This window comes from Siniperca chuatsi, linkage group LG22, assembly GCF_020085105.1.
Source record: "Siniperca chuatsi isolate FFG_IHB_CAS linkage group LG22, ASM2008510v1, whole genome shotgun sequence".
Taxonomy (NCBI): Eukaryota; Metazoa; Chordata; class Actinopteri; order Centrarchiformes; family Sinipercidae; genus Siniperca; species Siniperca chuatsi.
Window position 1 is genome coordinate 16,605,787 of NC_058063.1, and position 27,866 is coordinate 16,633,652.

General features: G+C 42.9%; 2 protein-coding genes across 2 annotated transcripts in view; both read left to right on the forward strand.

Moving 5' to 3' along the window:
* Positions 1-27,866, forward strand: part of LOC122870690 — a 42,583-nt gene extending 14,717 nt beyond the window's left edge. The window contains 8 exon segments of the mRNA XM_044185053.1: positions 5,486-5,601; positions 5,839-6,375; positions 6,495-7,628; positions 8,818-9,054; positions 9,173-9,397; positions 9,697-9,766; positions 10,277-11,380; positions 27,720-27,866. Of these exon segments, the coding sequence (XP_044040988.1) occupies positions 5,486-5,601; positions 5,839-6,375; positions 6,495-7,628; positions 8,818-9,054; positions 9,173-9,397; positions 9,697-9,766; positions 10,277-11,352 (3,395 nt within the window). The 3' untranslated portion in view covers positions 11,353-11,380; positions 27,720-27,866.
* LOC122870691 lies at positions 19,509-27,691 on the forward strand. Its single transcript, XM_044185054.1, has 7 exons — positions 19,509-19,872; positions 21,668-21,783; positions 22,040-23,839; positions 25,313-25,549; positions 25,668-25,892; positions 26,039-26,108; positions 26,619-27,691. The coding sequence occupies exons 1-7, from the start codon at positions 19,698-19,700 to the stop codon at positions 27,689-27,691; spliced, it is 3,696 nt and encodes a 1,231-aa protein (XP_044040989.1). The 5' UTR covers positions 19,509-19,697.

Here is a 27,866-nt window from a genome sequence, read left to right on the forward strand (position 1 = left end):
ATTTAGATCACAATTTATATATGAAATATAACTTCAAAAATATTGCACTGCTGCAACTTAGTAACAACCTTCAAAAGCTCTTAAGTAGTTTCCTAATTGCTAAACAATTAAACCAGTTAAGTTAAAAGGGTAGAGAGGTGTTTAAAAACATGTCTTGTTCAATGGTTTGGATTTTGAAGGTTTGTTTTAATTTAAAACAGTTAGAAATATATATTCTTTTTAAAGGCTTTTATTGAGAGTTATGGCTCTTAGTTATTATGGCCGATTGCTTTCATTTGTTCCATTTGGATTGCCGACTGGAATACCTCTTTGCATAAAAAGGCTGCTCAGAAATGGTGACACTTCCTGTCAGGAAACAGTTTGTTGTCCGTTACTTCAAACCATATTAGCTTTGCCACAGTTCTGTTTGTTTTAGTTTATTTAGTCCACTATGTTACTTTTTCCAGACTATGACTGTTTGGTTTTGAAGAGTGGACATCTAATACATGTTTATTTCCACTTATTTACATTATCCACCACATTGGCGTATTTATATGCAGAAGAGTATGTTTTGAGTCATTTTGATTATTTAGAAGAAATAAATACATACATACTTACTCACAGCCCATTGTTTCTGATTGTAATTTGTCTCTTGGCAGAACATTTCTAAGCAGATGAGTCTAAACAGTCTAACGTGTATTATTTGCACACCAAATTTAATAAGTTCATCTTTTGTATCTTAGTGTATTTAGCAGTTTGTTGGTGTCTGAAATCCTGAAATAATTCACCCTGTTGTCTATAAGGAACTACATAGTGTCTCAGATGGCAAAACAATAATTTCAGACACAACTCTGGTCAGTCCTTACTATTATTTATGCTACTTTGTATTGTGAGATAATTACTCTATTAAATAGGATACAATAATTTCTACTAGACATTCCGACGACAGTACAAACTGGAGACACACTGTATAGTGGAGTATGCACATGGATAGTGAATGGTTTTGGACACAGCCAGTGTCTTTGTCAGGGTCACAGTCAGCTACAGCCCAGCACTCCTGCAGCTAATGGAGATATACTGTGTTGCTCTGATGCTGCATGGTGAAGAACAGTGTCTGAAACCGTAGCAGGGTGCATGCTTGCCAACACAGGAGCGTGACATCTGCTCTTCCTTTCTCAGTTTACTCACCCTCCCTGTGCTGAGATACCCTCAGTTGCCTGTTTACACCTAAAACTAATACAGTCCTGTAATAAGTCCTACCTTCATGAACAGGTGTTGATTCAACTGTATGGTCAGTGTGGAGGCAGTAGTTTGTGGTGCTGTTGAGCTGTACTGTGTGATACTGAGAGGTGTTTCTATTATTTACGCAACCCTCGGTGATGTAAATAAATGGGTCTATTTGCATGCGTTTTGTTAAGTGCGTTTGCCCTTGTCGGTCACTGTACAATATACCTAGGGAAGCCATACATCATTTGAGTGCCCTAGTTCTCTAGTTTGTGGTTGTAAAGTTCCATGAGGCTGTGATTATCCTAGAGGTCACAATAGGTCATTTTATACAGTGAGGTCAAGTTTCCAAAAATGGTCTCACTGTAAGGAAACTATGGGGACTAACCTCATCACACATGAATACACATGGGCTCATTGAATAGGGTTACTGCCCAGCTGCAAGGACACACCTATAGCACTCGTCACAACTCAAGCAGCCAGGTGTGGTTCCATAAAGATTTGTCTTGACACACCAGGACATTTTTTTAATGAATACATTTACTTCAATGTAAAAGAAAGATCATATGGACTGAAATATTTGCTCATTTTGACACATTATTCTTTTGAGAAGAGAAGACATTTTTCAATAATACTTCACAAAACGTCTGGACAATGTTCCAGCTTGTTTTCATCACCTAAGTCTCTTGTTTGTCCCAGATGGATATTGGGGACTAAAAGAGGTGGACATCTTGAAAACAAAGATCTAGTTATTTGCCATATTTGTCACACCATGCATGTTAAATAATGTTTAATTCTCTGCACGGCTGTGTCATTGTTATTAGTAATAGTATTAGGCTAGTATTGTTTAGGTTAATGGTTGTTGACCATCAGTAAAGTTTTGTTGAATGTAGTGTTGTACATACTGTCACAAGACAGCAGCATTTTAGGGGTGATAGTTCTTGAAAAAAGGAGAGAATTAAGGAAATAAGGAAAGGCAAACTGGAATATAAAAGTTAGGTAGAAGAGAAATAAGTATAATGCTATTAATAACCCATCTTCAGTCAATGAGATCAGTGTTTTTTATAGCAGGTTTGGCATAACACATGATAGCTCTGAATGTGACACTATATGCAGCAGGCTTCCAGTTTGTCCCCCCATTTAGGAGCTGCTGCAGCCAAACAAGGCATCAGGGCCTGATAGTTTGAAAGGAATAATGTTCAAGGACATTTAAAAGTTTAAATTTTAGAGCTTTCTCATATAGTTCCAATGCTTGATAGTACCTACAGCACCCCATGTTTTCTTTTCATATTTTAGTCTTTTAACTTTTACTTTTAATACTATGAGAACCTAATTTTATTGCAAAGACTCTGGTCTTATATATATATAAAACTTTGTCCTTCACCCCCCGCGGGTGGTCTCATCCTTCGAGCTCGGGTCCTCTACCAGAGGCCTGGGAGCTTGAGGGTTCTGCGCAGTATTTTTGCTGTTCCCAGTACTGCGCTCTTCTGGACCGAGATGTCTGGTGTTCTTCCAGGGATCTGCTGTAGCCACTCCTCCAGTTTGGGGTCACTGCCCCGAGTGCTCCAATGACCACGGGCACCACTGTTGCCTTCACCTTCCAGGCCTTCTCCAGCTCTTCTCTTAGCCCTTGGTACTTCTCTAGTTTCTCATGTTCCTTTTTCCTGATGTTGCCATCGCTTGGTATCGCCACATCAACCACAACGGCTTTCCTCTGTTGTTTGTCAACCACCACGATGTCAGGCTGGTTCGCCATTACCATTCTGTCAGTCTGGATCTGGAAGTCCCACAGGATCTTGGCTCGGTCATTCTCTACCACCTTTGGGGGTGTTTCCCACTTTGACCTCGGGGTTTCCAGTCCATACTCAGTGCAGATGTTCCTGTACACTATGCCAGCTACTTGGTTATGGCGCTCCATGTATGCTTTTCCTGCCAGCATCTTACACCCTGCAGTTATGTGCTGGATTGTCTCAGGGGCCTCTTTGCACAGCCTACACCTTGGGTCTTGTCTGGTGTGGTAGATCTGGGCCTCTATTGCTCTGGTGCTCAGGGCCTGCTCCTGTGCAGCCATGATGAGTGCCTCTGTGCTGTCCTTCAATCCAGCCCGCTCTAGCCATTGGTAGGACTTCTTGATATCAGCCACTTCAGTTATGTTCCGTGGTACATCCCATGTAGGGGTTTGTCCTCCCATGATGGTCCTTCCTCCAGCACGTCTTCCTCTGTTCCCCATTGCCTGAGACATTCACTGAGCACGTCATCTGTTGGGGCCTTATCTTGGATGTACTTGTGGATCTTGGAAGTTTCATCCTGGATAGTGGCTCTCACACTCACTAGTCCACGACCGCCTTCCTTACGGCTAGCGTACAGTCTCAGGGTGCTGGATTTGGGATGGAACCCTCCATGCATGGTGAGGAGCTTTCGCGTCTTAACGTCTGTGGTCTGTATCTCCTCCTTTGGCCATCTTATTATTCCTGCAGGGTATCTGATCACTGGCAGGGCGTAGCTGTTTATTGCCTGGGCTTTGTTCTTGCCATTGAGCTGACTTCTTAGGACTTGCCTTACTCGTTGGAGGTATTTGGCCGTTGCCGTCTTCCTTGTTGCCTCTTCGAGGTTGCCATTTGCCTGTGGTATTCCAAGGTACTTGTAACCATCCTCAATGTCTGCTATTGTTCCTTCTGGGAGTGAGACCCTTCTGTGTGGACTATCTTCCCTTTCTTTGTCATAATTCGACTGCACTTCTCAAGCCCGAATGACATCCCAATGTCAGAGCTGTAGATCCTGGTGGTGTGGATCAGTGAGTCGATGTCCCGCTTCGCTCTTAGCGTATAGCTTGATGTCATCCATGTAGAGGAGGTGACTGATGGTGGCCCCATTCCTGAGTCGGTATCCATAGCCAGTCTTGCTGATTATTTGGCTGAGGGGGTTCACACCTATGCAGAACAGCAGTGGGGACAGAGCATCTCCTTGGTATATGCCACATTTGATGGATACTTGTTCAAGTGGCTTGCCATTGGCCTCAAGGGTGGTTTTCCACAGCCTAGAGTTTGCAATGAAGCCTCTTAGAGTCCTGTTGATGTTGTACATCTCCAAGCATTCAGTGATCCATGTGTGCGTCATATGCTTTCTTGTAATCAATCCAGGCAGTGCACAGGTTGGTGTATCAGGTTCTGCAGTCTTGGGTGACTGTTCTGTCAGCCAGGAGTTGGTGTTTGGCTCCTCTGGTTCCTTTGCCAATGCCCTTCTGTGCTTTGCTCATGTATTGATCCATGTGTCCACTTATCTTAGCCGCGATGATGCCTGACATGAGCTTCCATGTTGTGGAGAGACGGTTATTGGCCGATAGTTGGATGGGACTGTACCCTTTGCGGGATCCTTCAGGATCAGGATTGTAGCTGGTTCATTTGTGCTGCTAGGCGCTCGTGGAGTGCAGTGAGCTTCTTTAGCCAGTAGGTGTGGATCCTGTCAGTGGTGTCCAGTTTTTCATACCTGAGACTCTTTCTTGGATGTCTGGCGCTGTGATGGTGACTAGATTCTCGATTCCTCTCTCAGAGCCACCAGCCACTGTGCATCGTTGTTGTGTGATGTCTTCCTCTCCCATATACTTTTCCAGTACTGTTCAGTTTCCAGCCGAACTGCTCTGCTTCCTGGGTCCCCCGTGTGAAAGTCTTAGCAATTGAGCTATCCATATATATATATATAATTACTGATGCTTTAACACTAAGCTGCATTCAATGTTACAGTTTGTAGAGATGCAGCACCATTTAGCTACTTTATCTACTCTTGGGTAGTTTAATTTATAGCACAGTATCATGTTTTATAAATTAATAATATGTTTTGTTTGTAAAAGCTTAATCTGTAAAGTAACTAGTAACTTCAGCTGTCAGATAAATGTAGTGGAGTGAAAAGTACAATATTTCCCTCTGAAATGTAGTGAAGTAAAAATGTAAAGTAGAATCAAATTGAAATACTTAAGTAAAAGTATACAGTAGTGCAATGCTTGAGGAAGCGTACTGGTGCACACTGTATGAGAGAGAGGTTTACACTCTGGGCACAAACAGCAATATTGTTCAGTTTAGCCCACTGGCATAAATAGAGGGAGGAGAATGAGAAGTAAAAAATAAGGAAAGACAGAGGATTAAAAAAAACCTAATGTTGCCCTACATTAGGTTTTATCATCTGCCCTTCCTTATTTTCTAACAACAAGTGAAAGAAAAAGAAAGAAAGAGAGTCTCATCTAATTATTTGAAATTCACAATAACTAATGTCACTGTTTCTGTCTTAGATCAGCAGGCAGTGCTTCAGAGATCTGAGCATGTTGTGGATGGTCTGGTGATCACTGTCCGAGGCAGCCTGGAACCTCGCACCCCCTCTCCCATCACCACCTCCACTGCAGCTCAGGTTAGCACAAAATGTCTGTCATTCAGTCAAGGTAGTGTATTTAAAATATACATTTACATTTCCTCATTTCATTGATGCTGGATACTGCATCATAAACACTCTACATTAATATATATGATCATTATATGATAGCAAGGGCTTTCTTCTGACAATTCAACTGTTTCTTTGCATTTTGCAAAAAACTGAGGCAAGTAAACTGTTGTTGTCATTATTTGGATATCTCTTTTTTTAACACAGCGCGCACAGGCCATTCCTGCCTCAACTCCTCCACCAAGTTGTGAAAAATATGAACTACAACTTGATACTTACCTCCTTCGTTACCTAAAGGAATGTCCCAAGGCTGGGAAAGAACTAGAGAAAGAACTTGCCTCTGTGGCCTGCTCTGCCCAGCTTTACCCAGAGGAGGGGAGGGTTTTAGTCAGGAGTTTAGCTCAACCTGGTGCTGTAGATGAAGCTAGAAATTGGAAAGTCAAGGTAGGCAAAATATTTGATGGCTACCTGTGCCACTATGAGGTGTTCCTTCCCAAAGTTACAGCTTTGCTTCAGTCCTGCAGCTCTGATCAGACCACAGATGAGGTGAAAGTGTACAGCGAGCTTGGGATGGCTGTTGTGGTTGGGGAAAGAGCTCAGGTGAACGCCAGGTTGATGGATGTAGAGGACAGGTCAGGTTTAAGTGAGAAGCAAACCAGCATTCGTCAACTGGGCAAGGCCAAGCTCCGCCTCCTCTGGAAAGAGATTGAGCACAGTTTGCGACGAGATTTTCCAGGAGTGAAGGTCACGCAGGGAGATGCAGGTCAGTTAGTTTTGGAAGGCACTGTGGAGGAGATTCTTAAGGCTGGAGATTGGATCTCTGATAAGGAGAATTTGGTGTTAGAAAGGACAGTTTCTGATAGGAGCCCACATTTTTGGCCTTTCTAAGGAAGGCATACGGGAGGTCCGGGGTGCTAAGTGACTTTTTAGGGGTTGGTAACAAAGTGGAAGTAGAGTTACGAGACACAGAGCTACGTTTCTTCACTCTCTCTGCTGATAAACTGGATGACACAGAGAAAAAACTGCAAGAAAAATTCAAGGAAGTCAAGATTGATGTGCCTAACTGCTCTGCTGTGCCATCTGAGCTTCGGGAAAAGCTGAAGTCCAAGACAAATGAGATGAACCAAGGGCAACATAGGGCTCAGGTCGTGTTTGGCTCAGACAGCGCAGTGTGCTTACTGGGCCACACGAAAGAGGTTGAAGAGCTGAGTGAAGCTGTCTTACAGTTTATTTTGGACCAGTCTAGCGTGCAAAGCAGGGTTGCACAGAATTTGGCATCTTTAAGTTTATGTGAAGTAAACACAACAGTGGCTAGCTACAGCCTTCGTGACGGGCTCCAGGTGCTGGTGTGTCAGGGTGACATCACCAAACAGGATGCTGATGCCCTGGTGAACGCTGCCAATGAAGATCTGGACCACTGTGGAGGTGTTGCTGCTGCCCTGAGTAAAGCAGGCGGTCCTGAAGTACAGAGTGAAAGCAGTGACTTAGTAAAGTATATTGGGAAAGTCCCTAAAGGTGAAGTGGTAGTGACCACAGGGGGGAACTTAAACTGCAAGAAACTGCTGCATGCTGTTGGTGGAGAAGCAGGTGGCAGAGAAAGGATCTTACTCAAAAAAACTGTCCATTCTGCTCTGAATTTAGCAGAAATCATGGAGTTCCAGTCTATAGCCATGCCCTGTATCAGTTCAGGCATGTTTGGTGTTCCTGTCACTGTGTGCTCTGAGGCTATTGTAGCTGCTGTTAAAGAGTTTGGCAGTCAGGGAGGGCGAAGTCTGAGCAGAATAATCCTGATTGATAACAGAGGAGAGGTGGTGAGGGCCATGCAGGAAGCATGTGACAGACTTCTCCAAGTGACACAAACCAGAAACGGTGCACCAAGTGATTTGGGATTCCAGTTGGATGTTGCCCAAGATGACACAGAAAAAGGAGTGACTGCTGGAGCTCCAGGAGATGGTGTCAGTCTAGAGATCATTCAGGGAACCATCGAGACCCAGCAGGTGAGAAACCTCTCTGAGATTTTAAGAAAATGTATATGTATATTTCTTTTTAAGAAAAAAAAACTTCAGGACAGGCGCGAACCACAGGGAGATGGAGGAGGGGTGCACCAATTCATTTGATTATTTCATGCAATTATTACGTAGGCTATATCTTGTATTGCCTAATGGTGCCTATTGTAGTTGTGCGTCATCTTAAATTTAAATAATTAATCATTATGATTATTATGATTGATGATCAGTAGGCTGTTTTGGTGCCCCCTCCGGCACTTGGTGCCCTACGCACAGCACTGGATGCGCGTGTACGTAGTGGTGGCACTGCCTACACTCAATACTGTGTCTGAATCCATCCTGTGTAGACACAGATGGAGCACTGAAGCTGCTTCTGCTCTGCTAACGCGCTGTTTTTGCTACATGGTCTGCGTTAATACTGTGTTAGAGTTTGGCATTAAGCATGACCACAATATTATAGGCCAGTGTGGTAACCCACTGTTATGAGGGGGAAGGTGCAATGCATACATTTACAGTACTGCATGGCTAAAGCCACTGAAATCCAAAAACCATGGAAGCAGTGGAAATGCAGCATAATACAATTACAGTTACTGGCATGGCAATCACCTGACTCTGTAGTTCCCTTTAGCTCTATGGAGCTATTCAGTGTCTTGTAGCTTGTTGTTTTGGCAACTTTTCTGTCTTTTAGTTTATTCTCACCGCTGTCATCAGCATTGCTTCAATTCAAGTTTTCAGCCAAAACCTCGAACAACCCACTGTATCATACCTGCTCAGCACCAAACTGAGCTAAAAGGACAGTGAATGTCAGACTTATATTCACCAAGACTCCCAATGAATGCTTATGTTGTTCCATGTCTGCTGCATGTGGAAATACGCAAGTGCATGCTAACAAGTTCACCATATCAACCTGATAGTCTGTCAGTGTTGTGTTTTAAAGATTGTTTCTGCTGTGCAAGTGGTCAGTTATTGCAAGATACCTGTGTTTTGAGTCTTTATAACTTTTTATGCCTGGTACTTCAGGTTACACATTTCTGAAATCTAGATTAAAATCACCCAATTTAGGAAGACGTGGATGTGAAAATTAAGTCTATAAGAAGATGTAAAACTTATTTCTGTGGGTGTCAGCTGATTTAAACTGTGGAGTGTTCAGCCCCCACCACAGCTCCTGCTCTCCTTCTAGGTGGATGCTCTGGTATCGCCCATGGTTGGCCATGATCCTCTCTCTACCCGTGTTGGAAACACTTTGTCCAAGATGGTTGGATCCCAGCTGACTGCAGGATTTAGAAAGGAAGCAGGAGAAGAAACGCTGCCTGGTGACACAGTCCTGGTGGAGGGCTTGCCTGGACTTCCATCTAATGCAGTGTTCTTCCTCAACCTCGTTCCCTGGGATGATGACCAGGATGGAATTGCAGTCCAGGTGAGATAGTGGAGGAGTGCTTGTTTCACTTGTGTCTTACCTTCTTGTCTCCTTTACACCATATTATAGTATTTCCTATGTCTAGCCTTAAAAATCATTGTATTCTGACCTTTTCCAGGTTCTGAGACTGGGCATCAACACAATCCTAACTTCCTGTGAGAATAGAGGGTTTGGATCTGTTGCTCTCCCTGTGCTCGGGGCTGGGATTGCCCTGCATTTTCCTGACAGCGTGGTAGCCAGGGTTCTACTGGAGGAAGTTCATAAGTTTGACCTGAACCGAGACAGCAGAACACCATTGCTGGTCCACATCGTCATCCACCCCAGTGACGAAGAGTCTAGTGAGGTAATGGAAAATGCATTGTGCACAGACGTGTCCAAATATCTTGGCTGATGATAATGAGTGAAATTCATTTAGTGTGTCTTGGTACCGGCATTCAAAAATAACACTATTTTATAAACTCCAAATCTATTTATTCAAAATGATTACTGGCTTACATGTAAATCTCACAGTCAATTATTGCTGAAGTAATTAACCAGTATAATCAGTTGTATTTATAAACATCAGCTTACATTTTTTCTTTCTTAACTAGATGACTATATGCTGGAATTTGTATTAAACCATATGCTTACTTGTCTCTGCAGGTGTTCACATCTGTCCAGGAAGCTTTCCAACTGAAAAGATTCACAAAAGATCTTCACCAACCAGACCAAGGTGGGTATAGATATTATATGACGGCAAATAATTGGAAATAAGTCCTATGGCAGCCATTTTTCATGTTTTTAAGTGCATTTGTTACTTATTTACTCTCAGATGTATTTGATTTGGCTATACTGCAGTAAAGTGTAAATTGTCACCCAGCATCAAAAAAGTATTTGTTGCTTGCATGAATAACAATTTCTTTTCTGGAACAATTCAGGTGATTTATTCTGTCAGTGTTATAAAATGTGACTGCTGTAATGACTAATTCATCATGTTATAGATAAATATGATATAGAACTTTTTTAATATTTCAATTTTTTGTTTCTTTTATTTTCAACCAAATTAGCCACTGATATTTCCCCTAGATATGAGCACGCTAATGCTGTCATTCAGGAGTGCTTCTTTATCTGAGCCTTTATCTGTTTCCCCAAAAAATTATAAAACTGCTCTTGAAAGCTAACAGCTAAAGAAAGCAAACAAGAAAAAGAAAATGTACTTAACAGAGTCATTCTTCTCTTCTAGTGTCAACTCCAAAGAGGATCGTCCTGCTGGGAAAAACTGGATCTGGGAAAAGCAACCTAGCTAACACCATATTGGGAGAGAAATTGTTTACCACAAACCATTCTCCCAACTCTGGAACACGAAAATGTCAAGCAGAAACCAAATCTGTCATTGGAAGAAGCATCACTTTGATCGACACTCCTGGTTTCTTTGATGCAGAAAGGTCTGAGGAGGACATGAAGCCTGAGATAGTGAGCTGTATCACAGAGTGCGCCCCTGGGCCTCATGCTTTTCTCATTGTGCTTAAAGTGGAGAAATTCACAGAGCAGGAGCAGGCTGTCATCACTAAAATATGCCAGTATTTCTCTGAAGATGCTCTAAAATTTGCTGTAATTGTCTTCACTCATGGTGACCAGCTCCCGAAAGGAATGAAAATTGAGGAGTTTGTCAGTCAGAATAAGAATCTGAGTGACCTGGTGAAGAAGTGCGGAGGCCGGTGCCATGTCATTGATAATAAATACTGGAAGAACAAAGTGCAGAACAACTACAGGAGCAACCAGTTCCAGGTGGAGGACCTACTCAACACAATAGACAAGATGGTGATGGAAAACAATGGAGGCTACTATGTCAATAAGATGTTACAAGCAGTGGAGAAAGAAATACAGAGAGAGGAAGAGCACATAAGACAGACATCAGACAACATGCCAGTGGAAGAGATCAGGAAACAGGCTAAAACCAGAGTGTCTGAGAAGTTTCTGATCCAACTGGCAGGTACTGCAACAGGAGCATTGTTAGGAGCTTTTTTTGGTGTGGCAGAAATGGTTGGATTAGTTATCAAAGCTCTGCAGAACGTTAAAACGTTAATGACACTCGCACAAAGAATTCCAGCACTAGGAGAAACATGCGCTGCTGCAGCAGCAGGAGGAGCAGAAGTAGCATTCGCTGCTGGAGTTGTGGCAGGTGTGACTGCAGCGGCAGCAGGAGCAGTAATAGGTGGTGGTATTGGACATGATGCAGCTGAGGGAGCAGAAACACCATGGGAGGCAGTAGAGATGGCAGCTAATGCTGTCATCAACAAAGGAAAAGCTACATTATAGCGATTATAGCCGAACTACAATGTATCAAATGAAAATCTGAAATTGTGACACTGTGCTAGATTTGTAAACAAGCAACTGTTTGTATCGTAGAAAAGGTTTCAGTCGTAGTCATCTGGACACTGTTTTCAGAATCAAGACGTTTGGCTCCCATCCGGAAGTCATTCTCAATTGTGACTTCCGGATGGGAGCCAAACGCCTTGATTCTGAAAACAGTGTCCAGATGACTACGACTGAAACCTTTTCTACGATAGAACACTCCTGGACGAATGAGGGACTACACCGTCTTAAGCAACTGTTTGCTAACAAGTTTGCCAATACTGTGTTCACAGATTGTTTCTGCTGCTCCTGTGGCAAAAAGTGGCCAAAAAATAAAAATCAATGAATGCAGGTTTAAAGCTTTGCTTAGCATTGACTGCTTGAGGGCAGCTGAACAAACTTAAAACATCGTTCACATATTATCATCGTTTAAAGCTAGGGTAGGTAACGTTGGAGAAACTAGCAAGAGACAGCTAGATTTTGAAAGTATCCATTAGCAATGATTGGATGGGCTTATTACAGGCCTGCGACACACGGATACCAGATATTTTTTCTTTTTCCATAGAACATTTGATTTATTGATTGCTGTTGGGATGTAAAGACAAATACATTACCTACCCTAGCTTTAAAGTTGTTATGTTATAGTTACCTATTTACACATCTAGCAGACACAGAGCAACATTAGCATTTATTTAGAGTTGTGTTTCTGGCAACCTGGAAAATATTCACTCTCCTTTTTGTCTCCACCAACTCTGGAGGGAAAGATCTGCTCTGTTGGTGCTAAATGCTCCACTGTGTTCACCAGCTAGTCGCTAACTTTGTCTGTCTGCCGTTCGATGTTGAGCAAGTAGTGGACTACAGAGATTTTTGCAGAAAACAACAGCTGCCTGATGAGGGTAGAAACAAGGTTGATAAGAGTTTGCTGGCCAAAAAACCAAAACAATGAGCTGAAAGAGGTTAAAAAGGCTCCATAGAGTGGAAGGGAACTGTAGGACAGGTGAAAATTCTATGTGGGTTTGACAACTTTCACAAAATGCATAGTGGATCCATTGTAAATACAAAAAAAAAAATGATTAGTGCAGCTTTAAAGGGAAGAATGTTTGGGTCAGTTACCTGAAAAAGGTGGAGGGATACTCATTTGTAAAATACTTGTAAATTATGTAGTAATCATTCTAATATAAGAACAGTGGGCTCCTGCAATCTTTATATATTGGTAATGTAAAGAGGAGAAGCATCAAGAGCAGTAGCAATGCTAGTATTTATGAGACCTTGAATTGAGATTTATCATACAATGGATGTAGTTATGGGTGATTTTGTAATGTAAGACCTTTTCTGGTTACACAGGAGGTCAGAGGTCAAGTTACAGTGCTGATATGTATGGATAGGGTGTCTCAGTTAAAGCTGCATCTGAAAACTTGGATGTTTGTTGGGTATTTGATGACAAAGAACATTTTGTTGTGGATACACTGTACCTGAATCACAAAGTTATTATTTAATTTAGCAGTCCCCAGCTTCGCTTTCACAGTTTAAGGATCAACACTGGTGTTTTCACTGATTTAGCTCAGGAGTTTAAATGGTTTTAGCCATTTGTCCAAAATAAAGTTTATAATCAAATGTACAAGCCTTGAAATATTTAGCAGAATTTTCCTAAACCTTTGTTACAAGTTTTTGAATTTTCCTAGATGTTCCCTTAACAACTGGCCTAAATAGTGTCCAACCTCATAGACTTGAAAGACATTAACACACTTTCTTGATAATTGTGCAGAACTTGTGGGCTCCTTCGTGGACTTTTTGAGCTTTTTATGCACACTTTCTTAGGTTCGCAATGCTACAGACTTTGCTTGAGGGAATTACCCACCATTAGTTCATAGTTGTTGTTTTTTTGTTGCTTTTGTACAACTTCACAATAAATAAAATACAGACTCCACATGAAGCTCATAGCCTTTGGCCATCCAGGGATGAATCAAGCTGCATTGAATTGAATCTAAATCTAAATGCTCCTTGTTTTCCAAGTATTTCAGAGAAAATGAATCTCAGCAACACTCAAGTATTTTTACAAAACTTGTTGTCAATAAAATGGCTGGCAAGCAACAACATCAGCTAGAGCAGCAACATGGAGTTGAGCTGGACCAGGATCAGTTCTGCTGTTCAGTATGTCTAGATCTGCCAAATGAACCAGTTACTATTAACTGTGGACACAGTTACTGCAGAAGCTGTATTGAAGATTGCTGGGACCAGAGAGAGGAGAAGGAAACGTACAGCTGCCCTCAGTGCAGGGAGACCTTCAGTCCAGATGGCAATTTCAGACATACTCTGGTCAGTCCTTACTATTATTGATGCTACGTTGTATTGTGAGATAATTAGAGTCTATTAAATAGGATACAATAATTTCTACTAGACATTCCGACGACAGTACAAACTGGAGACACACTGTATAGTGGAGTATGCACATGGATAGTGAATGGCTTCGGACACAGCCAGTGTCTTTGTCAGGGGTCACAGTCAGCTACAGCCCAGCACTCCTGCAGCTAATGGAGATATACTGTGTTGCTCTGATGCTGCATGGTGAAGAACAGTGTCTGAAACCGTAGCAGGGTGCATGCTTGCCAACACAGGAGCGTGACATCTGCTCTTCCTTTCTCAGGTTACTCACCCTCCCTGTGCTGAGATATCCTCAGTTGCCTGTTTACACCTAAAACTAATACAGTCCTGTAATAAGTCCTACCTTCATGAACAGGTGTTGATTCAACTGTATGGTCAGTGTGGAGGCAGTAGTTTGTGGTGCTGTTGAGCTGTACTGTGTGATACTGAGAGGTGTTTCTATTATTTACGCAACCCTCGGTGATGTAAATAAATGGGTCTATTTGCATGTGTTTTGTTAAGTGCGTTTGCCCTTGTCGGTCACCGTACAATATACCTACGAAAGCCATGCATCCTTTGAGTGCCCTAGTTCTCTAGTTTGTGGTTGTAAAGTTCCATGAGGCTGTGATTATTCCTAGAGGTCATAATAGGTCATTTTATACAGTGAGGTCAAGTTTGTAGAAATATTCAAATACACCATTGTTAGGCGAAAATAACACATTTATACTGCATGCAAAAAACTGCATGGGATTACAACATGGGGTGTTGTACATACTGTCACAAGACAGCAGCATTTTAGGGGTGATAGTTTTTGAAAAAAGGAGAGAATTAAGGAAATAAGGAAAGGCAAACTGGAATATAAAAGATAGGTAGAAGAGAAATGTTATAATAGCACGACCTTAATAAAATGTTAAGTAGAGAGGGTAAGAGGCAAAAATATAATGCTATTAATAACCCATCTTCAGTCAATGAGATCAGTGTTTTTTATAGCAGGTTTGGCATAACACATGATAGCTCTGAATGTGACACTATATGCAGCAGGCTTCCAGTTTTCCCCCCCATTTAGGAGCTGCTGCAGCCAAACAAGGCATCAGGGCCTGATAGTTTGAAAGGAATAATGTTAAAGGACATTTAAAAGTTTAAATTTTAGCTCTTTGAAGCTTTCTCATATAGTTCCAATGCTTGATAGTACCTACAGCACCCCATATGTTTTCTTTTTATATTTTAGTCTTTTAACTTTTACTTTTAATACTATGAGAACCTAATTTTATTGCAGAGACTCTGGTCATATATGTATATATATATATATATATATATATATATATATATATATATATATAAACTTTGTCCTTCACCCTCCGCGGGTGGTCTCATCCTTCGAGCTCGGGTCCTCTACCAAAGGCCTGGGAGCTTGAGGGTTCTGCGCAGTATCTTTGCTGTTCCCAGTACTGCACTCTTCTGGACCGAGATGTCTGGTGTTCTTCCAGGGATCTGCTGTAGCCACTCCTCCAGTTTGGGGGTCACTGCCCCGAGTGCTCCGATGGGGCAGTGACGGGCACCACTGTTCTTCTCTGAGCCCTGAACCGTTGTGGTTGACGTGGCGATACCAACATCAGGAAAAAGGAACATGAGATATATATATATATATCTCGCCCATTTCCGTCTTGTTCCAGTAGCCCATTTGTCGTCTCGATGCCCTGGTTCCCCAACACCTGACGCAGAACTTGTTTGGCCGGGCGACGTCTGAACCGGCATGTCAATCATTTCATCGTCTCTCATCATCATGAGGTAGGCAGCAGCGTGAAGGGTCTTGCCTAAGGACCCACACTGGATGATGGGTCATTGCACAATGCGTCCCGAGGGGGATTCGAACCCGGGTCCCCCGTGTGAAAGTCCTGAGACTTACCAATTGAGCTATCCAGCCACTGCAGAGGCGGAGAGAGGTGCAATAAGAAAGCAAGTACCCAAGAAGTACAACCAGATGCCCATACCTGAAGCACTCGAAACTGCCAAACAAAGGCTCCAAGCCCTGGCCAGCCGCCTAAAGAGATACACGAGAGATAATGAAGCCAGAAGAATAAACCGGCTGTTCGCAACTTAACCTGCGAAAGTGTACGCTCAATGGCAGGGTAATAACAGCAGAGCAGACCCACCAAGGCTGGAAACGGAGCAGTACTGGAAAAGTATATGGGAAAGGGAGGCATCACACAACAGCGATGCACAGTGGCTGGCAGCCCTGAGAAAGGACCACAGCAACCTCCCTGAACAGAATCCAGTCACCATCACAGCGGCAGACATCCAAGAAAGAGTCTCAGGTATGAAGAACTGGACAGCACCGGGCCCTGACAGGATCCACACCTACTGGCTAAAGAAGCTCACTGCACTCCACGAGCGCCTAGCAGCACAAATGAACCAGCTGCTAAGAGATGGGACGCACCCTGAATGGCTTACCGAAGGGCGCACAAAGGGTACAGTCCCATCCAACTATCGGCCAATAACCTGTCTCTCCACAACATGGAAGCTCATGTCAGGCATCATTGCGGCTAAGATAAGTGGACACATGGATCAATACATGAGCAAAGCACAGAAGGGCATTGGCAGAGGAACCAGAGGAGCCAAACACCAACTCCTGGTTGACAGAACAGTCACCCAAGACTGCAGAGCCCGACACACCAACCTGTGCACTGCCTGGATTGATTACAAGAAAGCATATGACTCAATGCCGCATTACATGGATCACTGAATGCTTAGAGATGTACAACATCAACAGGACTCTAAGGGACTTCATTGCGAACTCGATGAGGCTGTGGAAAACCACCCTTGAGGCCAATGGCAAGCCACTTGCACAAGTATCCATCAAATGTGGCATATACCAAGGAGATGCTCTGTCCCCACTGCTGTTCTGCATAGGTGTGAACCCCCTCAGCCAAATAATCAACAAGACTGGCTATGGATACCGACTCAGGAACGGGGCCACCATCAGTCACCTCCTCTACATGGATGACATCAAGCTATACGCTAAGAGCGAGCGGGACATCGACTCACTGATCCACACCACCAGGATCTACAGCTCTGACATTGGGATGTCATTCGGGCTTGAGAAGTGCAGTCGAATGGTGACAAAGAGAGGGAAGGTAGTCCACACAGAAGGGGTCTCACTCCCAGAAGGAACAATAGCAGACATTGAGGATGGTTACAAATACCTTGGAATACCACAGGCAAATGGCAACCTCGAAGAGGCAACAAGGAAGACGGCAACGGCCAAATACCTTCAACGAGTAAGGCAAGTCCTAAGAAGTCAGCTCAATGGCAAGAACAAAGCCCAGGCAATAAACAGCTACGCCCTGCCAGTGATCAGATACCCTGCAGGAATAATAAGGTGGCCAAAGGAGGAGATACAGACCACAGACGTTAAGACGCCAAAGCTCCTCACCATGTATGGAGGGTTCCATCCCAAATCCAGCACCCTGAGACTGTACGCTAGCCGTAAGGAAGGCGGCCGTGGACTAGTGAGTGTGAGAGCCACTATCCAGGATGAAACATCCAAGATCCACAAGTACATCCAAGATAAGGCCCCAACAGATGACGTGCTCAGGGAATGTCTCAGGCAATGGGGAACAGAGGAAGACGTGCTGGAGGAAGGACCATCATGGGAGGACAAACCCCTACATGGGATGTACCACCGAACATAACTGAAGTGGCTGATATCAAGAAGTCCTACCAATGGCTAGAGCGGGCTGGATTGAAGGACAGCACAGAGGCACTCATCATGGCTGCACAGGAGCAGGCCCTGAGCACCAGAGCAATAGAGGCCCAGATCTACCGCACCAGACAAGACCCAAGGTGTAGGCTGTGCAAAGAGGCCCCTGAGACAATCCAGCACATAACTGCAGGGTGTAAGATGCTGGCAGGAAAAGCATACATGGAGCGCCATAACCAAGTAGCTGGCATAGTGTACAGGAACATCTGCATGGAGTATGGACTGGAAACCCCGAGGTCAAAGTGGGAAACACCTCCAAAGGTGGTAGAGAATGACCGAGCCAAGATCCTGTGGGACTTCCAGATCCAGACTGACAGAATGGTAATGGCGAACCAGCCTGACATCGTGGTGGTTGACAAACAACAGAGGAAAGCCGTTGTGGTTGATGTGGCGATACCAAGCGATGGCAACATCAGGAAAAAGGAACATGAGAAACTAGAGAAGTACCAAGGGCTCAGAGAAGAGCTGGAGAAGGCCTGGAAGGTGAAGGCAACAGTGGTGCCCGTGGTCATTGGAGCACTCGGGGCAGTGACCCCAAACTGGAGGAGTGGCTACAGCAGATCCCTGGAAGAACACCAGACATCTCGGTCCAGAAGAGCGCAGTACTGGGAACAGCAAAAATACTGCATGAGAACCCTCAAGCTCCCAGGCCTCTGGTAGAGGACCCGAGCTCGAAGGATGAGACCACCCGCGGGGGGTGAAGGACAAAGTTTTTTTATATATATATATATATATATTATAATAAGAGATATAATAAGAGATTTCCTTTCCAGCAGGCCACAGAAGGTCTACACAAATGGGTGTGACTTTTCCTTTCTTACTTTCTGTTTATACCAATGAACGTTATGCATGATAGAAACTATGTTTTAGACAAATATGCAAGTGATATGGCCTTTTGTATAAGGCTGATGTAACTGGAGAGGTGCCAAACATGAACCATGTGACTGCTCTCCGTGCTAGGTGACAGCAAAGTGCATTGAAGGTTAGCTGCTCTGTAACAGGACTTTGGCACTCAACCCGTCATAATTAATGCGTCAGCCAGGTGAAACTTGAGATAACATCAAGTACTTAGGAATATTCTTAGACATTAAACTTTGTGTCTATGTTACATTTCTAAGAAATATATGCAACGTATCCTTCTTTAATACTTCATAAAACAAGCTTAACTTTGTTTAATCACCTTGATACTTCATAACTTTTTCTAATTTCATCATAACTGCTTTTGAAGTGATGACACGTTTCAGACGTGCACTGCAGAACATTAAGCATTACTTCTGTTTGGGGTCTCAGAGACCCCAGCTGTAAAACATGGTCAAATACAATGGACTGTTATATGCTGACAGTACTTTTTACACAGCACTACCCCTCCAAAATCCCAACGTATTTGGATTTCTGTTATTGGACTTTTATAAGTGTTTGTTCATAAGAGGTGCAACAGGCCGTTGCTGGTGTATAATAAACCCAAACACAAGTAACATCAGGATAACATACTGTACATTTCTATGTCTGTGAAATACTTTTTGGCAAACATTTGTTCATGCACAGCCCATACAGTAACACAAGACAATTATTTCTTTATTTGGTGTAATAACAATGCTTTATGGTGATTTCCGTATTTTGTCATCTTCATCAGATTTGTATGTCCAGTCTGTGGCAAAGGGAAGATTTACCACTTCAATACTTATCCACATATTGTGTTTTCATAAGGTCAAAATAAAAGAAAAAAAAGTTGGTTCATTTTGCAACTACCCTTTTATTATTATTATTATTATTATTATTATTATTATTATTATTATTATTATTATTATTATTATTATTTTCTTTTACACATAGGCTACAGCAGTGGGGTCTGTCAACAAAACACAAGGATTAGGGTTTTTTTTTCTTAAATTGTGTGTATCATCTTTTATTACTTGCAGTAATCATCCTTTCGGTGTTGGTTTAATGTTTGCTGCCAGGCCATAAAACAATTAGCTAGAATATAATAATGTTTTCTCTTCTATTTTAGGGTTTACAGTAATGAAACGCTGCATGGCATCTCCCTGTCACCATGGTCATTTTGGACTTCCTCACATGGGGCGCAGTTAGTCCAGCAGGATCAGATGGGCGACACTGTAAACACACTGCGCTCTTCACATTGGACACACCAGATATTTGGCTTTATTCGTCTCTCCACAAGAGCTAAACGATGGGTGATATTTACCAATATCCCGTTTTCTTCGAGTGTCACAGGCTGCTCGCGGGGCAGATTGAGAAAATAGAAAAGTATTTGCGTGTTCGCCGCAAATCAGGCGGAGGGGACTGCGGAGCGCTGACGCGTGTGGATGAAAACGTCTACAGCCTTGCTTTCAAATATGAGGAAAGTAGGTCATAAAACTCAACAACTCATGTTTTTAATTATTTAATATTGCGAATTGCCTTATAATGTTGGTTAAAGACGTTGGCCGCCCTACACATGTTTGAACTATTAAGTAGGCATCCACAATATGCTACACTGATTTATTTTATTTTGTTCGTTTATAGAACAAACTGGTAGGCTATTAACTGTCGAGGTAACGTTATAGGCTACTAGGCTATCATGTTAAAACGTTAAAGGGGCAATGATCCCACGGATTCAACGGGAATTCTTGTGTGACTGGATCCTAAACAGCGACATCTTGACGTTTCACTTTCCTGAATTATCTAAACTGAATTATCAATGCTGCCAGAGTTAACGTTTTCAAGTAGCCACATTTCTTGAATCGCCTATTAATCAGAAATACTTTATTGATCCCCGAGGGGAAACTCTTTTGTTACAGCTGCTCACTATCACGTCAGTGCACACAGGAATATTAGAGTGATAGTATAGGTATAGGTATACTCTACATGGGCTAGCCTATATCAAAGGAATATAGCAGTAATAATCCACTGCAAAAGATAAGAACAATTCCAGTTTTCCTTCACTGCAAGAGCTGGTTGAGTCTACAGTAGGTTACTTGAGAAAGGAAGAAGTTCTCCTGTCTTTTACTTCAGTCAAAGTAGCAATATCGCTCTGTAAAATTATTCCGTTACAAATAAAACTCATTCAAGATTTAACTGAAATAAAAGTGCAAAAGTATTAACAGCAAAATGCAGTATTATAGTAAAAGTACATGTTTGGCAGAATGGTCCCTTTTATATAAAGTGTGTATATCCATCCATTTTCTACCGCTTGGTCCCCGTTAGGGGGTCGCGGGTGCCTGGAGCCTATCCCAGTGACTTCGGGCCTTAGGCAGGGCACAACCTGGACAGTGGCCAACTCGTCGCAGGGCGAACACATACACAGACAAGGACAAACAACCATTCACTCTCACATTCATTCAATACGGGCAATTTAGAGTTATCAATTAACCTACACATGCATGTCTTTGGACGGTGGGAGGAAGCCGGAGAACCCGGAGAGAACCCACGGTAACACGGGGAGGACATGCAGACTCCACCCAGAGAGATTGTGTGATGTTGGTCCGGTCCGGGAATCGAACCCACGAACCCACGATCTCCTTATTGGGAGGCAGGAGCTTTAACCGCTCTGCCACCGTGCACCCCATATATATATATATATATATATATATATATATATATATATATTATAACTGATGCTTTAACACTAAGCTGTATTCAATGTTACAGTTTGTAGAGATGCAGCACCATTTAGCTACTTTATCTACTTCTACTGTTGGGTAGTTTAATTTATAGCACAGTATCATGTTTTATAAATTAATAATATGTTTTGTTTGTAAAAGCTTAATCTGTAAAGTAACTAGTAACTCCAGCTGTCAGATAAATGTAGTGGAGTGAAAAGTACAATATTTCCATCTGAAATGTAGTGAAGTAAAAATGTAAAGTAGCGTCAAATTGAAATACTTAAGTAAAAGTATACACTGTGTGAGAGAGAGGTTTACAGTCTGGGCACAAACAGCAATATTGTTCAGTTTAGCCCACTGGCATAAATAGAGGGAGGAGAATGAGAAGTAAAAAAATAAGGAAAGACAGAGGATAAAAAAATCCTAATGTTGCCCTACATTAGGTTTTATCATCTGCCCTTCCTTATTTTCTAACAAGTGACAGAAAAAGAGAGAAAGAGAGTCTCATCTAATTATTTGAAATTCACAATAACTAATGTCACTGTTTCTGTCTTAGATCAGCAGGCAGTGCTTCAGAGATCTGAGCATGTTGTGGATGGTCTGGTGATCACTGTCCGAGGCAGCCTGGAACCTCGCACCCCCTCTCCCATCACCACCTCCACTGCAGCTCAGGTTAGCACAAAATGTCTGTCATTCAGTCAAGGTAGTGTATTTACAATATACATTTACATTTCCTCATTTCATGTAGTTATATAACACCAATGATGCTGTATACTGCATCATAAACACTCTACATGTATGTATATGATCATTATATGATAGGAAGGGCTTTCTTCTGACAATTCAACTGTTTCTTTGCATTTTGCGAAAAAAACTGAGGCAAGTAAACTGTTGTTGTCATTATTTGGATATCTCTTTTTTAACACAGAGCCCACAGGCCATTCCTGCCTCAACTCCTCCACCAAGTGGTAAAGAATATGAACTACAACTTGATACTTACCTCCTTCGTTACCTAAAGGAATGTCCCAAGGCTGGGAAAGAACTAGAGAAAGAACTCGCCTCTGTGGCCTGCTCTGCCCAGCTTTACCCAGAGGAGGGGAGGGTTTTAGTCAGGAGTTTAGCTCAACCTGGTGCTGTAGATGAAGCTAGAAATTGGAAAGTCAAGGTAGACAAAATCTTTGATGGCTACCTGTGCCACTATGAGGTGTTCCCTCACAAAGTTAAAGCTTTGCTTCAGTCCTGCAGCTCTGATCAGACCACAGATGAGGTGAAAGTGTACAGCGAGCTTAGGATGGCTGTTGTGGTTGGGAAACATTCTCAGGTGAACGCCAGGTTGATGGATGTAGAGGACAGGTCAGGTTTAAGTGAGAAGCAAACCAGCATTCGTCGACTGGGCAAGGCCAAGCTCCGCCTCCTCTGGAAAGAGATTGAGCACAGTTTGCGACGAGATTTTCCAGGAGTGAAGGTCACGCAGGGAGATGCAGGTCAGTTAGTTTTGGAAGGCTCTGTGGAGGACATTCTTAGGGCTGGAGATTGGATCTCTGATAAGGAGAATTTGGTGTTAGAAAAGACAGTTTCTGATAGGAGCCCACATTTTTTGGCCTTTCTAAGGAAGGCATACGGAGGTCCGGGGGTGCTAAGTGACTTTTTAGGGGTTGGTAACAAAGTGGAAGTAGAGTTACGAGACACAGAGCTACGTTTCTTCACTCTCTCTGCTGATAAACTGGATGACACAGAGAAAAAACTGCAAGAAAAATTCAAGGAAGTCAAGATTGATGTGCCTAACTGCTCTGCTGTGCCATCTGAGCTTCGGGAAAAGCTGAAGTCCAAGACAAATGAGATGAACCAAGGGCAACATAGGGCTCAGGTCGTGTTTGGCTCAGACAGCGCAGTGTGCTTACTGGGCCACACGAAAGAGGTTGAAGAGCTGAGTGAAGCTGTCATACAGTTTATTTTGGACCAGTCTAGCGTGCAAAGCAGGGTTGCACAGAATTTGGCATCTTTAAGTTTACGTGAAGTAAACACAACAGTGGCTAGCTACAGCCTTCGTGACGGGCTCCAGGTGCTGGTGTGTCAGGGTGACATCACCAAACAGGATGCTGATGCCCTGGTGAACGCTGCCAATGAAGACCTGGACCACTGTGGAGGTGTTGCTGCTGCCCTGAGTAAAGCAGGCGGCCCTGAAGTACAGAGTGAAAGCAGTGACTTAGTAAAGTATATTGGGAAAGTCCCTAAAGGTGAAGTGGTAGTGACCACAGGGGGGAGCTTAAACTGCAAGAAACTGCTGCATGCTGTTGGGCCTGTTGGTGGAGAAGCAGGTGGCAGAGAAAGGATCTTACTCAAAAAAACTGTCCATTCTGCTCTGAATTTAGCAGAAATCATGGAGTTCCAGTCTATAGCCATGCCCTGTATCAGCTCAGGCGTGTTTGGTGTTCCTGTCACTGTGTGCTCTGAGGCTATTGTAACTGCTGTTAAAGAGTTTGGCAGTCAGGGAGGGCGAAGTCTGAGCAGAATAATCCTGATTGATAACAGAGGAGAGGTGGTGAGGGCCATGCAGGAAGCATGTGACAGACTTCTCCAAGTGACACAATCCGGAAACGGTGCACCAAGTGATTTGGGATTCCAGATGGATGTTTCCCAAGATGACACAGAAAAAGGAGTGACTGCTGGAGCTCCTGGAGATGGTGTCAGTCTAGAGATCATTCAGGGAACCATCGAGACCCAGCAGGTGAGAAACCTCTCTGAGATTTTAAGAAAATGTGTCAAACCTTTTCAGACTAGAGATTTTCATATTGTCTCAGTGATTATATTGTAGCATAATAACAACTTTGCACGAGTGCTTTTCCATATGACAGGCATGGCATTATAAATGGCTTTGCTTACCTTGATGATGTGATGACAGTTTGACATTCAGCAGGAGCTCCAACATTACACAAAACTACTGAAAGCTGAATATCACATTTCTTTTAAAAATGCTTGCAAAGTTGCAGCAAAGCTCAGTTGAAGAAGCCCATTACGGCTTGTCTACACAGGAGGCGTTCAGCCGCATTTTTCAGTCACCAGCCTTGCGTGCATCTGAGGGAACAGATACGCTTCTATTTTAAACAATCAGCCGTCTACACAGGCTACACAACAGCTCGCGTTTAACTCGTGCTATATGTGCATAAATGTGACCCGAAGCATGTTTTTATGCTTCAAGTCTATTTTACACATGTAACTAGAGTGATTGTGTATTGGCTCTGAGCACTGCTAAAACACGGGTCACCTACACTCAATACTGTGTCTGAATCCTGTGTAGACACAGATGGAGCACTGAAGCTGTTGCTGATGCTGCTGCTGCTAACACGCTGCTTTTGCTACATGGGCTGCGTTAACACTGTGTTAGAGTTTGGCGTTAAGCATGACCACAATATTATAGGCCAGTGTGGTAACCCACTGTTATGAGGGGGAAGGTGCAATGCATACATTTACAGTACTGCATGGCTAAAGCCACTGAAATGCAAAAAACATGGAAGCAGTGGAAATGCAGCATAATTCAATTACAGTTACTGGCATGGCAATCATCTGACTCTGCAGTTCCCTTTAGCTCTATGGAGCTATTCAGTGTCTTGTAGCTTGTTGTTTTGGCAACTTTTCTGTCTTTTAGTTTACTCTCACTGCTGTCATCAGCATTGCTTCAATTCAAGTTTTCAGCCAAAACCTCGAAAAACCCACTGCATGCTACCTGCTCAGCACCAAACAGCAGACAGACAAAGTTAGCAACTAGCTAATGAACAAAGTGAAGAATTTATCAGCTAAAGAGCCAAATATGTCCCTCAGGAGTTGTTGATAGCAAAACTGAGCTAAAAGGAGAGACTTTCATTCACCAAGTGACCAGACTCCCAATGAATGCTAATGTTGCTCCATCTCTGCTGTATGTGGAAATAAGCAAGTACTTGCTAACAAGTTTGCCAAAACGGTCATTGCAGGTTTAAGGAGGATAAATGTGTTCTGAGTCTTTATCACTATTAATGTCTAGTACTTTAGGTTACCCATTTCTGAAATCTGTATTAAAATTACCAGATGTTTCTGTTAACAAGGGCACCCAGTCAGCTGATTTATAGTAAGCAAACACCTTGAGGAATAATGGGAGGGAATAAGAAACCAAGACGATTTACTGTGGAGTGTTCAGCCCCCACCACAGCTCCTGCTCTCCTTCTAGGTGGATGCTCTGGTATCGCCCATGGTTGGCCATGATCCTCTCTCTACCCGTGTTGGAAACACTTTGTCCAAGATGGTTGGATCCCAGCTGACTGCAGGATTTAGAAAGAAAGCAGGAGAAGAAACGCTGCCTGGTGACACAGTCCTGGTGGAGGGCTTGCCTGGACTTCCATCTAATGCAGTGTTCTTCGTCAACCTCGTTCCCTGGGATGATGACCAGGATGGAATTGCAGTCCAGGTGAGATAGTGGAGGAGTGCTTGTTTCACTTGTGTCTTACCTTCTTGTCTCCTTTACACCATATTATAGTATTTCCTATGTCTAGCCTTAAAAATCATTGTATTCTGACCTTTTCCAGGTTCTGAGACTGGGCATCAACACAATCCTAACTTCCTGTGAGAATAGAGGGTTTGGATCTGTTGCTCTCCCTGTGCTCGGGGCTTGGATTGCCCTGCATTTTCCTGACAGCGTGGTAGCCAGGGTTCTACTGGAGGAAGTTCATAAGTTTGACCTGAACCGAGACAGCAGAACACCATTGCTGGTCCGCATCATCATCCACCCCAGTGACGAAAAGTCTAGTGAGGTAATGGAAAATGCATTATGCACAGACGTGTCCAAATATCTTGGCTGATGATAATGAGTGCGATTCATTTAGTGTGTCTTTCTTTCTTAACTAGATGACTATATGCTGGAATTGGTATTAAACCATATGCTTACTTGTCTCTGCAGGTGTTCACATCTGTCCAGGAAGCTTTCCAACTGAAAAGATTAACAAAAGATGTTCACCAACCAGACCAAGGTGGGCATAGATATTATATGACAGCAAATAATTGGAAATAAGTCCTGTGGCAGCCATTTTTCATGTTTTTTAGTGCATTTGTTACTTATTTACTCTCAGATGTATTTGATTTGGCTATACTGCAGTAAAGTGTAAATTGTCACACAGCATCAAAAAAGTATTTGTTGCTTGCATGAATAACAATTTCTTTTCTGGAACAATTCAGGTGATTTATTCTGTCAGTGTTATAAAATGTGACTGCTGTAATGACTAATTCATCATGTTATAGATGAATATGATATAGAACTTTTTTAATATTTCAGTTTATTGTTTCTTTTATTTTCAACCAAATTAGCCACTGACATTTCCCCTAGATATGAGCACGCTAATGCTGTCATTCAGGAGTGCTTCTTTATCTGAGCCTTTATCTGTTTCCCCAATAAATGATAAAACTGCTCTTGAAAGCTAACAGCTAAAGAAAGCAAACAAGAAAAAGAAAATGTACTTAACAGAGTCATTCTTCTCTTCTAGTGTCAACTCCAAAGAGGATTGTCCTGCTGGGAAAAACTGGATCTGGGAAAAGCAACCTAGCTAACACCATATCTGGAGAGAAATTTTTTACCACAAACCATTCTCCCAACTCTGGAACACGAAAATGTCAAGCAGAAACCAAATCTGTCAATGGAAGAAGCATCACTTTGATCGACACTCCTGGTTTCATTGATGCAGAAAGGTCTGAGGAGGACATGAAGCCTGAGATAGTGAGGTGTATCACAGAGTGCGCCCCTGGGCCTCATGCTTTTCTCATTGTGCTTAAAGTGGAGAGATTCACAGAGCAGGAGCAGGCTGTCATCACTAAAATATGCCAGTATTTCTCTGAAGATGCTCTAAAATATGCTGTAATTGTCTTCACTCATGGTGACCAGCTCCCGAAAGGAATGAAAATTGAGGAGTTTGTCAGTCAGAATAAGAATCTGAGTTGTCTGGTGAAGAAGTGCGGAGGCCGGTGCCACGTCATTGATAATAAATACTGGAAGAACAAAGTGCAGAACAACTACAGGAGCAACCATTTCCAGGTGGAGGACCTACTCAACACAATAGACAAGATGGTGATGGAAAACAATGGAGGCTATTATGTCAATATGATGTTACAAGCAGTGGAGAAAGAAATACAGAGAGAGGAAGAGCACATAAGACAGACATCAGGAAACATGCCAGTGGAAGAGATCAGGAAACAGGCTAAAACCAGAGTGTCTGAGAAGTTTCTGATCCAACTGGCAGGTACTGCAACAGGAGCATTGTTAGGAGCTTTTTTTGGTGTGGTAGAAAGGGTTGGATTAGTTATCGAAGCTCTGCAGAACGTTAAAGAGTTAATGACACTCGCAAAAGGAATTCCAGCACTAGGTGGAGCAGCAGCAGGAGGAGCAGAAGTAGCAGTCGCTGCTGGAGTCGTGGCAGGTGTGACTGCAGCAGGCTTTGCTGCAGCAGGAGCAGTAATAGGTGGTGGTATTGGACAGGATGCAGCTGAGGGAGCAGAAACACCATGGGAGGCAGCAAAGATGGCAGCTAATGCTGTCATCAACAAAAGAAAAGCTACATTATAGCGATTATAGCCGAACTACAATGTATCAAATGACAATCTGAAATTGTGACACTGTGCTAGATGTGTAAACAAGCAACTGTTTGCTAACAAGTTCGCCAATACTGTGTTCACAGATTGTTTCCGCTGCTCCTGTGGCAAAAAGTGGCCAAAAAAAAGCTTTGCTTAGCATTGACTGC